The sequence below is a fragment of the Anarhichas minor genome, unplaced genomic scaffold (genome assembly GCF_050575085.1).
Source record: "Anarhichas minor isolate MPS153535 unplaced genomic scaffold, ASM5057508v1 ptg000011l, whole genome shotgun sequence".
NCBI classification, from domain to species: Eukaryota; Metazoa; Chordata; class Actinopteri; order Perciformes; family Anarhichadidae; genus Anarhichas; species Anarhichas minor.
In genome coordinates, this window is record NW_027466457.1 from 3241640 (window position 1) to 3256779 (window position 15140).

Sequence of the window (15140 nt, forward strand, 5' to 3'; positions counted from 1 at the left end):
CTTGTCCACCTGGGGTAACGCGCTGCTTTGCATTCCGGTTACATTTGCGTAAACGTGAAGAGTTGGCCCTTGGCCTCAGCTCGCACTTTAACGTTGGACTGAAACGGTTTACAGTGAACGTGTGGCGATAGCGAGAGGCATACGTGGTGTCAGCCGCAAAGTGAAAGTATCGAAGCGGATTAATCCATGTGGACTCCCCAGTGAGCAGAGACTACGAGGCACACATGAGGAACTTACCCCAAAGTACTGATGAAGCCATTCACCGAGCCCTCCGCGTAAAGAGACACAATGTCTCCGATGTGAAGAAAACTGGACCTGTGCTCTGACATTTTCACTCAATAGACGTTTTAGAGATGTCCCGGTTTCTCCATTTAAAAAAAAAAAATACTGCTACTTCTTCTCTTCGGGGGAGGGGGGGGGGGGGGAAGTAATCCACACGTTACAGCGTCTCCAGTTCAGGTCTTCAGATTCACCTTCATTGTTCCAGCTCTACATTTCAGCAAGTCGATTGAGGAGGAGGGGGGGCGAAAGTGCAGGAAAAAAAGAAACTGGTGTCGTTTTGTTTTTTTTAAAAGACAGCGCTGTGTTTTGAGACTTATTCAACTTCTTCCTGTATGTCAGGCAGCTACCGGAGGCTCTTCTTCTCATCCACTTCAGGGGGAGGAGACTGCTGCTGTCAGCGCTTTGAGCGAATTCCGTTCAATGACATGTTTTTGTTTTTATCCTGAAAATGCATTCAGAAAATACAGCTGTACTGTGGGTAATGTTTAGGGCGATCAAAAAGTATCATAAAGTCTACCTCGGCCTACTTGTTGTTTCTATTGGAGTATTACTTGATGAGGCTCGTGAATATAAAGATTAGTGACTTCCCTTTTTCAAAAGTGTTCACACAGTCCGCAAAACAGAAGTCAATTTGGACTAAACTGTGGATCACTTTTCATTGCTTTGGCACACAATTTGCAATGTAGTGAACAAATCTTTCACAATTCCTAAACTGTTTTCTCCCTCAAACTCAACCACCAGCAAAGCTCTGTGTGTTGTCTCCATTTTGCACGTTTACATATAAAAAGGGTTACACACAACTGTAAACTGGGCTGCAATTTGCTACATTGTGCTACATCTGAAATAAATAAATACAATTGCATAAATTGCTAATTGGGACATACAACACTGAGAAGCTGTTTGAATTCATTGATGGCATATATATATCCATTTTAGGGGCAAATAATGATGGATGTCTAGACATAGACTGCCAGGGATGGACCAGGCATGCAAAAAGATTATTGCCCAGGTGTATTGCAAGAGAGGACGTAAGGTGTTGAGGACTTGTTGCCAAATGCAGAAGACAGGGTTAACTTGCACTGTTGCATTTCTATATGTATGCATAGTGTTGTCTTGTATCCCTGCAATTATTTTTATTCTGTGCACTCGGAATCAGCCTTCTCTCTGCAAAAATGGCAAACAAATAAAGCTTACTGAGATACGTTGCAGCATTTCTGATTCATTTCCGTGAAATACACTGTAATGTAGAACAATCTAATAAGAAAGTGCCCTTATTGTTGTCATGGAATCATGCTTTTTGTAAAATAAATGTTGCTGATGGGAAGCAATTGTTCCGTTGGGCAGGTGTGATTTGTGTTGAGTCGTTTCTTTGTGACGTGTCGGTGTGTTCTCTTTTTTTATAGTCACAGTAGTTTCTAGGCTGAAATACAAACGTACACACTACATTTACTCAGGTTCTGTTCATAAGTACAACTGTGAGGCACTTGCACTCTACTTGGGTATTTTATGATCATTTATACTTATACTCCTCTAAAGGTTTCAGAATATTGTAGTACATGGTACATTTTTAGGATTTTACATATAAAACTTTAGAGATGAGTGAGAAAAGACTAAACCAGTAGTTTCCAGCCTCTTTTGCATGTGGCCCCTCACAAAGAACAGAGCATTGTTCAATTAAACCAGTTACAAAACAGTAAAATGCTGCTTACATAAATATGTCAGTACTATAATGTCATATACAATGATAGGCCATAGCCTATTAGTCACAGGGGACATTTTTCAGCAGAATGAGTAGTTTTACTTTTGATATTTTATGTACATTTAGTCAAACGCCATGCTTTCTCACCCCTGCTTAAGTAAAAGTATTATCAGCTAATATATTTATATTGTTGTATTGGTACTTAAGCAGAAAGGTTCTGAATATTTTATTCTGTATTATAATGAAGGTGGTGATTAGTTTCTGTGGGAAATGTTATTATTTTTTTTAGCTGCCAAATTTATGATGATAGTCGCACATAGATGTATACATATCTGAAAGAAAGTGCCAAAACGATTCTCATTTTTGCTAATGTTTAAATGACTAGCAGTGTTTTTGTGACCGAGTGTTGGCTCTGGACATTTCCATGTATCCATGTTGACGCACCAGGGGCCGCTAGAGATCAAACCTCACCACGTACATACAGGCAGTCCCCATTAACTGACCTACACCGCCCTCTAGTGTTCACTTCACTAGATCAACAGGTAATTCTGCTGCTCTCCGAACTTTGAGTTTGTGTTAAATACAAACAAACGGACCAGAAAGGGTGATTTCATGTGCCAACGACAGGTCCCTCAGTCATATTCACAGTGACACATTTAAGTATATAAGGCCAAATCCACAGCACAAAAAAGCCCACCAATTATTGATAGATTTCAGAGAGATTATACTCTGTACAAAATAAACAAAAACTGATTCAAATTTACAAAATAGAAATTAAAAAAAATGAATCTTCAAACACTATTGGAATAGATATAGTGGCATAATGGTGGAAGGAAAATGCCCTGAGGGCTCTGAAAGAGTTGGTGATTTATAGCCTGCTCCTCCGTCACAGAATACTGCTGAACATGTATGCTGTAAAATGATTTAATGTTGGCACAAAAACTGGTATACTACTGCCTGGAAGTAGCATTAAATCATCGATGAGCGGAGTCATTTTCCACAATTCCTCTAACCAATAAATATTACTGTGTTGTACAGTCTCAATTTATTATTTCATATAGTGAGAGGAAAAAAAGGGCAATTAAAATGAGCTTTATTGGCATGACTGTAACGTGTTGTGGTAATGTACTGTAGACTGTAAACTGTTCAGAATTAAAGAAACAAATACAATGCATCTTCACATTACTCCACTATATTCACCTTGACACTTAAAGTATATTTTTTTGCTAATATTTTTATTTTCACACAAACATAAATTAAACAATAGAAAGCTATCAGTTGTCAGTCCTGAAGTGCATGGGTGTGCGCGCGCGCGCGCGTGTGTGTGTGTGTGTCAGTGTATGGCAATAACAGAAATATCAACCCAAAATCAGCACCTGCAACAGACAACCAAAAGACACAGGGACATCTAGTGCATGGGAGGAGGAGGGTCGCCTACAGAGAGGGGGGGGGGGGGGGAGAGAGGGAGAGGGAGAGGGAGAGGGAGAGAGAGAGAGAGAGAGAGAGAGAGAGAGAGAGAATTGATGTTCCCATGCAGCCAGTGTAGTCGCACCTTTCCACCAGCTCCGGACAATGAACCGCTCCCCTCCCTCCGCCGCTCCGCACTGCACAGACCTGTTTCCTCACTCTTGTGTTTTGTGAGAAAACTGAACACCGTCGGAGACTTTCTCCTTCTGAAATCTGCGATTTCGTCAGTTCCCTCCGACGTCTCTCTCTCTCTCTCTCCCCCCCCCCCCCCCCCCCCCCTCTCTCTCTCTCTCTCTCTCTCTCTCTCTCTGCCGGTCACACTTCACTTCACCGCCATTCGTTCAAGTCGTCGCGAGGCGCCGGTGGATGTAAGTAAACCTGACTTCTTAAATGTTAACGAGCTTCTTTCACACCGACGATATATTCAGCGCAGTTTAATACCGCTGTATACTTTATTCATACATTGTTTCTTTAAAAAAAATATATATCTTTGTTGCCTCGTGGATGTGCCGAGTTAACAGCTCGCGCGGCTTTGAATAAACAATGTCATTAGCCCAATATGGTGGGGGGGGGGGGGAAGTTAATAACACAGACAGTGTGGTATCTTCAGCTACTAAAAGAGTCCATAGTCTGAAATAAGGGGCATGGCTGCTTTCAGTTCTTTGTGTCTCACATCACATCATTAAGACTTAAATTGACACACTATGCTGAAACATGTGTTACATTGTTCCCCCATCGACGCTACCTGGTTCCACACGCTGTCAGACACACTCACATATAGATGTGTTAATGTTTACCGAACTATGTACTTTAACTTTTGAAGGATACTTTGCTGCCAACTGACCATTTTCAACCCAGTTCAAATCCCCTTACAGGAGATTAGGGGGCAAATTGGGCCCAGTCTGCCTCGTTTTGCTTGTGAGTATTGACACATGTTCTACTTCCCCCCCCCCCCCCCCCCAGAAGCTTGAGAGGTGAACGGTGCTGGAATGCAAGAGGATTATCATCTGACCTTAACTCAGACCACTAGATCACACGTTCTCTGCTGCACTACAATGCCTGTGAGGTTATAATGTCTTCGCTGCAGCACGTTATCCTACAGGAGAAGGACCAGGACGTTGAGAATAAACTGGGCTGGAGTTACATCCAGTGGGTTGAAAATGAAGTCGTCGCCACAGGTGTGGCCAATGCACAGACCCAAACGGACTGGGGGCCTTTTCAGCACAAGGAGTGTCAGACCAGCAGCCCGATCGTAATGCACATAGACCTCACACGGACAAACTCCAAGCTGAGACATTCGCCCCTGGGGCACACTTTCATCCAGTTTGACCGGCAGGCCCCAGCCCGCATCTCCACGTCTCCCACGTTGAGGAGAATGAGGAGCACCAGACGCCCTCTGATGGATCCTGTCATGATGGAGAGCACTCAGGAGGAGCCGTCCCCCATGAACCCCCTGTCCCCGGTACACAGAGTCAAGTCTCCTCTGGCAGCAAGCCCCCTCTCCGATGGAGAGATCTGTCACGACCACCAGCTCATTTCATCCTCCGGCCGACAGAGAACCAGATCAAACAGATCAAAGACTTTCGAAAACGGTATCGCTTCCACAAGACAAGAATGCCACAGTGCTCATCCTACGCTTATTAAAGATTTTGGATTCCCTGATAGCGGAGTACAGGTGAGCTTTTACCAGTTTTCTGTGTGATTTTTAATTGAAGCATTTGTAGTAATTTAATTCCCTAATCGTCACAAAAACCTCTCCCCACATTCACCTCGGGTCATGTGCTTTAGTCTGGCTGAAATGGTTACACATTCCTTCCTTGTGGAAATCTTCTCTCCCCTCGTTCTTCCTCGCCTCCTGCGGTGGTCACTCACAATGCGAGCTTTTGACAGCAAATGAATCAGCAGTTACATGCACTGACAGCTCTGACCAAGCCCACTGCCTGGAGAACCCTGGGAAGTGCTCTCCTTGGGCCCCTATTCGCCGCAGTCAGCAGTCACCCAATAATGGAGGGGTCAGTGAGCGATGGAAAAAGATAATGGGGACATCTATTCATCAGCTCGTGGTATTCAACCGAGCACATTCTCAATAGAGTCCCGGCATTCTCCTCCAGATATCAGAGGCCTTTGAATCCAAGCGACCACTTAAAACGCCGATTCAAATTTGAGCATCTTCGAAAGTGATCTAGCGGCGTCGTTAGCGGTGGGAGGTCGTCGCACCCTCTATTTGATGCCGAGTGCACGGTGCTCATGTGGCTTGTTAATAGCATAATGATTACAGCTTTGGAAACTTCAGAGCATGAAGATATGAAAATGTAAATGAGTGTGTAAAATGATCTGATCGGAGTGGTTTTGATAACACGCCGGAACTTCAAGAGCCGGTTAATTCTCAAGAAGTCCGTTCATCATCTCAGCACATTTGACTGTAGTTTATATGTTTTCTGCAAATTTTGATAGAATTGTCACAAATTCGAGTTTTCTGTTCACTGATGCAGTGTTTTCCTCTTTTTGCAGGAGACAGAGCGTTCTCACAATAGGTAGGTGTACCTTGGACTGTCTGTGTGCCCCCCGTCATCATGGCCCACAAACACCAAGACTTCACTCTCAAGTTTGTGAGAACAATCAGGAATGTGGTAAAAACATTTCCTGTAACTGATAAGCCGGACAACAGTTTTTTTTGTTAGACATCTCTAATTTCCATCTTTAACCACAGCGTCTTCTCTCGGGCCAAAACGGTGTCGAATCATTTTCTTGACATGTAAATTTGAGCGATTACATTCAGCGCCGTGAGTGCCATGCTTTCTGTGCTCTCAGGACACTCGTGAGCGAGGATGGTTGGACCTTCGGTTTAAGGAGCCCATTGTTCATTCATTATCACTCATGTCTTTGTTGATGGAGCATAAGCTTTGGTGGGTTCAAGTTTTGAGAGCTCCATGGTTATGTATGGGCCAGACAAACCCTCATTAAGGCTGTTTTCTCTCACTGCCACCCACACCCCTCCTAATGGGCTGCCGGGCTCTTCCCCTCACTGGATAATTAGGCAGCTATTGTCCCTGTAATTGCACCCTGGCACTGTGCCTCTTACAGTGACCCGGGCCCTGCGAGCCATTGGTTGGGACAGTTTTGTTTACGGGCATCATTATTTCTCTTGTTGTGCGGGGAACATGAACATCTATTTTCACAAGTGCTCTCAGTGGCAGAGAGGCTGGACACAGGGAAAGCTTTCTGAGCGGTCACAAAGCAACAAGATGTCATTGTGAGGATGCTGTGGAACCAACTGCAAGGAGGCACTGACCCGGTTCAGAGGAGTAATCGGGCCTTTCTTACTGTCCCATTACCCCCACGCATCCTGTACAGTGCTCAGGTGCTGCTGCTGACTGATTCAGCCCTGCCTGCCTATACATTGATCTGGAGAGGGAGTTGTATCGGTTTACCGGGGAGAGCAAGGAACAGTTGGTGCTTTCACAGTTCAACAAAAGTGTCCTGGAGGGGAAAAAAACGCACCAGTGTGCTCCTGTTTCTGTTGCAGACTAACTTACCCTCATAGTGTACAGGTGGGAGTCATGTGGTCTCGTTTGCTTCTTGTGCCGGCACAGCAGCCCAAATGCAGCTACTGTTTGAGGGGATATTATGAGCAATAAGAGGGAGATGTAAAGGATAACAATTCAGTCTTAACAGAGCAGATTTTACAGATAATAGTAGACAGAGACAAACCAGTACCGGCATTGTTCCCCTTGCTTGTACTTCTGCTCCACCTCATTGTATAAACAGGGTCATTAGCCCTCATCTGTATGCCCGGCGTCCTCCTGGTCCGATCATGTCCTGATAATGTGTTTGGAACCTACCAATGGATTCCATAACTCAGACTTTGTGTCATTATTTCTCCTTTGTCAGATCATTTCAAATCTACTTCTGAACTCTAGACAAAGGCAAGACCCTGAAAACAGTCAGAAGTGAAACGGCAGCATGCTGACGCAGGTCACTGACCAGCTGTCAATCAGTGTCAGTGGGCTGAAAGTGAACAGCTCCAAAAACCAGCTGGTCTGGTTGCCGTGCGTCTTATTTCTGCTGACTGCAGCCACGTCGAATGAGCGGAGACGTCTTGTTTAGCATCGGCACAGTTTGTATTGCGGTTGTCGGGAGTCAAGGCAGTCGGCAATCAAGTTTGACTACGTTTAGAATTGTTCTATTCGTGTAACAAATGTAGTCAAGCCCTTCCAAGGTATTTAGTGGCTACATTTAGGATCAGCCTCACCTTCATAACATATTTCAAATACGCTTTTAGAGTGTTAATTAAGTGTTTTTAATTTCAACACTCGAACGTTTGGTTTCCCTTTCGGTAATCGCTGAAGTTCAACAGCAGCGGATAAGTCGGACCGCTTGAGAACAGAGGCTGCTTGAGCTTTGCCTGAGGCTAAAGGGCAGCTCTGTGTTTTTCCAGACACCGCCATGCCTCAGTTGCTTACTGTGAAAAGGAAACCAAGAGGATTATAACTGGCACACACTTGACAGCTCGCCTCCTTCCACACAACAGCTATCCTCGCCATAAGCCAGACACACAACACTTATCCTTTATCATTTCTTGCTACTCGTGTTAATCGCCTATCTGCTGCACAATGCCGATGGTATTTCCCTGGTATTTCATCCATGTAAAATGACAAAAGGAATTCAGTTATTTCCTGTGGCTTTGCGCTAAGTCCATTCTCTTTGTGCTGTATAGCATTTACAACAGAATAATAGCGGTTCTTGTAGCAGTGAATGTCAAAGGTCCAATGAAGCTGTTTTTGAAAATGTGGAACATTACTCCCAGTTTTACCCTTAGTGTGTTTGTCAGCCAAAGACCAACAGCTGTTTACTGTTCCCTCAGGCTTCAGGAAAGGAGACGCAGCTCCGTGGTGGTCAGCTTGCCCGGCTTGGACGTTTCACCGGGAGACCTTTTTGTGTCCAATGGAGCAGCTGACATATTAAACGGTTCAAACTTCTCTGGTAGAAGTCTTTATTGTATTACATTATATTATATATATATATATGTGTGTGTGTTTCAATGGCATCGTTTCTGGCTTTGTGAATCAAGCGGCTGATTTAACCCCGTCACTTAATTGACGCCCCCTCATGTACCGATCGGTGTATCTTGCCGTCGGTCAGCGTGTAAATGGACCTCGGTCCTGAAGAGCAGAATGAGCTGTGATGCTTGGCAGTGACCCGTCCTTGCATGTTGTCACGGCAATCCAAGCAACATGTGAGCATCAAAGTTTGGCTTAGCTTCTCGTTCTCCATTAATGAAGGAAGTGGAAGTTCACCAAAGAGTTCCCTTTGTTATTTATTGCTTATGGTGCTTTTGTAAACTTCTCACCGTCCAGGTGTCGAGTCAGGAGGATTAGTAACCTGGTTTATAACTCTATAATGAAATTCCATGCTAGACTTCGGAATTTGAATAAATTGCATATTCTGTGTGTGTCGGTGCTTCAAAGGATGCACATTAACCAGTGTGTCTGTTTTTGATGCAAAGCCACATATCATGCACAACACATACAATATGTGTTCTGTGGCTTTGTGAGTAATTCAACCTCTCATTTTGGCAAAAAAAAAAGTCCACCACAGTTGTAACCCCAACACACTGTTTTGTTTGTTTGATTCCAATCCCATCTGTTGCACAGCACACATTCTTACTTGATCTTTTGTTCATAATCCCTTTTTTTTTTTACGTTTCTTTGCACAGATACTAAGAAGTCAAAGTGGCACTTTAGGCGTAGTACGGTAGGTGTTTGTCTGTCAGTTGTTGTTGTCGTGTGTGGCTGGTGCCAACGATGTGCTTGTGGTTTTGTTTTGATGCACTCTGTTTTAGCAGTGGGCAGTTGGTTTGGACATTGTTCTCTGACCCACTTCCCAAAGCAGATTAATGTGGTTCCTTTTATCCCTTCTGCCCCGCACAGCTTTTGTAATTGTTCCACATTTTAAATGCAGAAGCAAACTTGTCCGTTTTCGAACGTCGTTTTTCAACATCGCCATATGCAGAGATAATAGAACGGCTATGCAAACATGTCCTATTCTTTGATCAACACGCATCAATAACTGAAAGACCTTCTATTCAAAATGTGCTCAATATAATAACTGTGTGTCTTCTCCCTTCACCTTTCAGACTAAAGGGAAGTCGCAGACAGGCACAGCATCAGACATTGAAAAATATCTCTCGTCATCACAGATTCAAGACTGGAGAAACGCTGATCTTCAGAAGTACAAGGTGAGAAATGAGCACCGTCAGCAGTAAAGCCCTTAAGCATCCAGACTGTTTGTTATGTAAATCAGCATGTTGACACTGTGCAGTGACTTCTAATGCTGACAAAGCCAGAGTTTGAACAAAGAGATACAGATTTGCTGTCCAAATAGACAAGCGACTTAGAAGCAACAGGATGGCAGTTTGAGGGAAGCTCCTGCACCATTCACGTTGCGCAAGAACCAGAATTTCTAGGCAGCTACCAGTTAGTGTGACCCGGGTATGCGGTTTATTAATAACAAATGTCTCATCTTCCAGTTGAAGTCTTTCTTAATATTTTTTTTTTTAAAGCCAAAGCATGGATTCGTATCTCTGTCTGTGTGCAGGACTTCTCTCTGGCGGAGTTTCTGCAGGACCAGTCTTCTCAGGTCAGCGCTGCCTCCGACCCTCAGGGCTTCAAGAGACAAGAGGCCATCTGGGAACTCTTCACCAGCGAGTGTGTTTACTTCCTGGATCAGCTCATGGTTCTCAAAGAGGTGACCGTCCAAACAAAGCCTCAGAATGCACACTCACACAAACAAACACACACAACTAATCGACCAAACCCAAATGAAACCCAACGCCTGCTGCTTTGTGTGTTTTGTCTTGTCGCCGCATTCCTGTCGGCGAGGTTCATGTCAGAGTCTCTTTACAGAGTGAATTAGAAATTCAATGCCAGCACAACAGATGAGCGTATTCTCTGTCTGACTGCTCTTTTGTTGCTTTCAGGTGTTTTTGGCGACACTCACGAACCTGCAGATGAGGAGCTGCCTGGCTGATATCGACTCCTGGAGGCTGTTTGCGAACCTCACTGAGCTTTGCCTGGTGAGACATGATGCAAATGAACAGCATGTGGCCTGTTATTTTTAGGTGTGTTATGCAAAAAATGACAAACAGCAGCACCCTTCATCGCATTATAATACCTCTTGTTTGTTGTGCAGCATCAAAAGGTGGAATACAGCACCTTGAAAAAAGAAGCTCTAAATAAAAAGATGTATTATTTATGTATGAAAGCTTTATCTAATCAGGAAAGCCTCTTGTTCAAGAGGCACCGAGTGAGAGACAAACAACACAAGACAGAGAACACAAGAGACAGTATGTGATACAATCAGAATCAAACAGAAAAATCATGAATGACATGTTGTACAACAGCCTAAATAAAACAACGGGACAACCTAGCAGCTGTCTTAAACAACGTCTTCATGCGTGACATGCATAGTGTTCTTATTGTTGGCAGATGGAACCGGGGCAGATGATTCATTCACCATGTCAGTTACAGTGTGTCTCAGACACTTAATAGAGTGTTTTAATGGGGAATCAACTCACTTTTGTTTGTTTCCTTTAATTGACAAAACTGAAGCGCTTTGCACCTTGTGCCACAGCATTCTCACGGTTACACTGCAGTTACTGGTGAAGACCTGTGTGTTTCTTTGTGTCAGAGCTGCGTTGTTTTATCTGTAAGAAACAGAAGGCGTGGTACTTGAACGTGACCGAGGTACGACGGCTGTGCGGTGATACGTGACACTGAGTGTTTTTCCGCTGCAGGTGAGCTTTGGTTTCCTGAACAACCTCCTCTGCGTCATCAAGGACACGTTGGAGATTACGCAGGGTGGCGGGCCCACCCTGCTGGAGCTGCTGAGCAAAGCAAGTGTCACTCACAAACATGCTGACTCTGCCTGCAGTCATTCGCTCAGTTGTAAAACTCCACTGATAAGACGATGAAGACAAACTTGTCTAAATGTATGCTGGATACGTGTGCACTATATTCAGGAGTGCAAGAATGTGACGCACCACAATATGTTATATTTAACAAACGCATATAACATATTAATATATTTCAGAATACAATATCAATAATAGGAAATCACATTTGCGGCTTGCCCGGTTCAGTTTCCTTTAAAGAGCTCACACTTCTTCTGACACACAGAGAAAAGAAAAAGATTTACACAACAATCCAGATCAGCAATCCTCGTTTCATATTTTGTTCTTTGTTAATGAATCATTTTGCTCCAAAGATCAAGGAAACAAATAGAAACCTCTTCATCTCACTGTTAAATAATGCATCACGAGAAGCAGCAGGAGAATATATTTCACACACAATGTCATTTTTGTAAATCTTGTACTTCTTTTTATGATCTGTTTATCAGCTTGTTGGCTGATGTGACCAGACAGTCTGCATCCTGGTGTTTTTATAACCCTCCTATCTGTTTGGCAGGCTTTCCAGCAGAGCTTATGTCACTGCCTGCAGAAGTACTGCCTCAACTACTCCACAGCTCTGCTTTATCTGGACAGCCTGAAGCCCAGAGAGGACTTTGGATCTTACGTGAAGGTACCGGGGGCGGCCAAATTGTGTGTGCGTGTGAGAGCGGTGGCGAGGACACCGTGTACTGTTAACAAGGCGGCAGGCAGAGCTGTAAAAACGTGTCAGAGAGGACACACACAGCAACATCACAACCAGTTCAGTGTCACCAAGGCCTGCAAAAGAGGGGAATGTGACCATTTGTCCATTGTGTAACCTTCCCCGTCATCACACTCATGTATTTCTTAGGCTTGTATTTTGATCTTAAATATCACTCTTTTTCACTGCCCCCCCCCCCCCCCCCCCCCCCCTCACCCCTCTATTAACAAACACCGTGACCACTCTTCAACCCCTCTGACCTTCTTCTTTTTCCCACCGACAGCCCTCCTCTCACCCTGTCCTCTCTCTCTCTCTCTCTCCCCCCTAGTGGTGTGAGAGGAACGAACAGTGCCGGAGGCTGCAACTGCGTGACCTGTTGGTGGCGCCGTTACAGAGGCTCACCCGATACCCTCTGCTGTTGCGGAACATCGAGAAGAGATGCCAGAGGGAGGACGAGGCCGGAGGCCTGCAGGCTATAACGGAGCAAGTGGACACATCGATATGTGAGAACCCTGAACTGCTTTTTTTTTTTTTTTTTAAATGCATCACTACAAACTCTTATTTACATAAGACAGTGATGTTTTTGTACCACCTGAGCATTTCAGCACTGCCTTATCAGCAGATTCTCACTGACTGTGTAAGCACAGTGTAGGGTTCTAAGCTCTTTTCACCTGCTGAACATCCCTCTGAGCTTCAAGTGTCACACGTCTCATTTATGTCATTCGGCTGCTCACGACTTGTGTGTTTCATCATTCGGGTGTTTTGACGAGCAAAACAAGGGACAAGCAGCTTGTTAAGCAGATCGTAGTTTATCCGTGTCAGGCGAACTTGCTTTTGAGCAAACAGGCTCCGTGTTTTGGACAGCAGCCAGGAGCCCTGACCGTTTATTCTTCAAAGCATGTCTCTGCCTGCAGACCTGTTGTGGCGGTTTACTCTGTAACTAGATGGACAGGCTGTGGGAAATGTGCTGCAGCACTGCACCTCAATTTGCATTTTTATTGGATTGAACAAATATCCGAACAGAAAACGAACGGTGTTGGCTCACAAATACTTAACTGCATACTTCCATATAACCATTACAAAAGCACGACAGAGCAGCACAGGTTGACACGGAGCATCGTAGCCACGGCTAAGGTGTGTAGGGCAATGTCCTCTGGGTGTGTGTGTTTACTGTAAAGTGGTGTAATCTCTCACGACATGGTTACGCCCGTATTCAGCAGGCAAGCATCACTACACAGGAAAACACAAGATAATAGAGTAGCGCTTAAGAACAGTTTATCTGTCATTTGAAACAGAATCTGTTATTAAGGTGACTTAAATACACGACTATTTTTAGAAATACTACTGAAATTCAGGGGTCAGAGTTGTTTTTCTTCTATTTCTGTCCGTGTTGATTGAAAGGCTGCCTCTCTGCTTCCAGGTGATTTAGAGGGAAAGGTGAAATGGCTGGATAACTACCAGAAGGTGAAACAGCTGAGAGATGCCGTGGTGTGGCTGCCTGTATGGGAGAGAGACAAGCGTGCCGTCGTCCCTGAGGTCTGTCTGGTTATCTGTGTGTATATATTTATATCTGTACGTGTGTGCGTGAGAGCTTTTGTTGGCAGACTACCAACACTTCATCTTCCAATAGCTTTAGTGTGCAGATAGGATGGTCCAATCATTTATCTTGATGTCAGATATCATGAAAAGCAAACTGTACATTTTACACTGCAGTGTGTCATCATTAGCTATGTTAGCAGCTCAGCTCTTTCAGTATCGGTCCACGTGGCAAAAGGCCAAAATGTTTTCCTCTTACCCGACTGACGGCTTCTCTTTCAGAATCTGAAACATCTCTTAAAGGCCGTCACTCTGGAGAATCTCATTTCTCACAGAAGTCTGCTGCATGAAGGGAAGGTGGTGCTCACAGGTGTGCACAGCTAGGAGAGCTCCAACACATTTCACATGCTCAGTGCTCCGATTTGAGTAAAATCTCACCCCATCTTTCTTTGGCTCATCACCAGAGAACACAAAGCTGATCGATGTTTACCTGTTCCTGTTTGACGAATTCCTGCTGATCACAAAGATAAAGAGAAACAAGAAGGTATGTCTCTCTGTCGTCGTGCTCTCAGTGGGACTTGGACCACGACAGACATTCCGTGTAAGGCTGTCCGGGAGCTTCACAACTTCTTCACACTGTGTCCTCGTCTTCCTGTGCAGCGTTCTATTGGTCCAGAACAAAATCCTCTCAGGATGCCACAGAACCAGGAGCTGGATCAGCTCCTGAAGGACGGCTACACCTTCACGGTTGTGGACCAACCCGTCTCTCTGGACCGACTCCAGCTCAAGAACATCGATCAGCTCAATGCTTCAGGTACTACAGCGTTCTTTCTTGTTGATTTCATTGGGTTTCGAGCACACAGCAGAATTGAATGTCATGCTGGGTCTTGAAAAACGTCATTCTGTTGATGTTCACAGATCAGTGTGTAAGTTGATGTGAGAATTTCAATTGTGTGCTTCCTTTGTAGCGTCGGGGCTGCCTCATTCCTTCATAATCATGCACCAGAACCGCTACCAGCAGTGTATCGGTGCATTCATCCTGCAAGCTGCGTCAGAGTCTGCCAAGGTACATCACTTCAATTGTGACAAGACGACTAACTGCTGGATAATGAACTTGACATTTCTCTTTGTGAACACCTTCTCGTGTGTCTTTCTGCAGAGAGCGTGGATGACGAAGATAGAGGGCGCTGTCACGGCGCTGCTGAAGCTGGACTCCCAGCAGCCTCGAGTCAAGAGCTCCTCCCTGTGGCTGGAGTCTTCACAGATATGATGAGAAACAGCACCAGAAGCCATCTGACATGTCTCTACTGTATACGTGCACTTCACTGTCTCCTGACCGTCTTGTAAATAACTACTAGCACTAGGATCATTTTGTAAAATTAATTTTGCCTTTAAAGGCAGCTGCTGCGGTAGTGTACAATAAATATCTAATTTAGTAAAAGTTGTTCTCTAGTGTTTTTTATTTTTAGGAACACACATTATTTCTGATATCAATTTCACTTTTCACA

General features: G+C 44.4%; 2 protein-coding genes across 5 annotated transcripts in view; one reads left to right on the forward strand and one right to left on the reverse strand.

The window, feature by feature from the left end:
• itpr2 (inositol 1,4,5-trisphosphate receptor, type 2) overlaps positions 1 to 666 on the reverse strand; it is a 48485-nt gene extending 47819 nt beyond the window's left edge. For 2 of the 4 annotated variants that reach the window (XM_076088890.1, XM_076088889.1), the window contains exon 1: positions 238 to 661. In XM_076088890.1, the coding sequence (XP_075945005.1) occupies positions 238 to 329 (92 nt within the window). In that variant the 5' untranslated portion in view covers positions 330 to 661. Of the gene's footprint in view, positions 1 to 237 lie in introns of all 4 variants that reach the window. The other 2 variants (XM_076088891.1, XM_076088892.1) reach the window with 2 other exon arrangements.
• Positions 667 to 4520: 3854 nt separating this feature from the next.
• Positions 4521 to 14962, forward strand: plekhg7 (pleckstrin homology domain containing, family G (with RhoGef domain) member 7). The gene is made up of 15 exons (XM_076089850.1): positions 4521 to 5127; positions 8294 to 8431; positions 9165 to 9202; positions 9585 to 9686; positions 10046 to 10195; positions 10428 to 10523; positions 11244 to 11342; positions 11914 to 12027; positions 12425 to 12599; positions 13517 to 13632; positions 13915 to 14002; positions 14097 to 14176; positions 14293 to 14446; positions 14601 to 14698; positions 14792 to 14962. The coding sequence occupies exons 1-15, from the start codon at positions 4521 to 4523 to the stop codon at positions 14900 to 14902; spliced, it is 2166 nt and encodes a 721-aa protein (XP_075945965.1). The 3' UTR covers positions 14903 to 14962.
• The last annotated feature ends 178 nt before the right edge of the window (positions 14963 to 15140 follow it).

Bases quoted from the DNA above. Each gene is read 5' to 3' on its own strand.
- plekhg7 (XM_076089850.1), top strand. From the start codon at position 4,521: ATGTCTTCGCTGCAGCACGTTATCCTACAGGAGAAGGACCAGGACGTT. The intron at 9,687-10,045 runs GTGAGAAATGAG...GTCTGTGTGCAG, and splicing joins CTGATCTTCAGAAGTACAAG to GACTTCTCTCTGGCGGAGTT. The intron at 14,003-14,096 runs GTGTGCACAGCT...GCTCATCACCAG, and splicing joins AGGGAAGGTGGTGCTCACAG to AGAACACAAAGCTGATCGAT.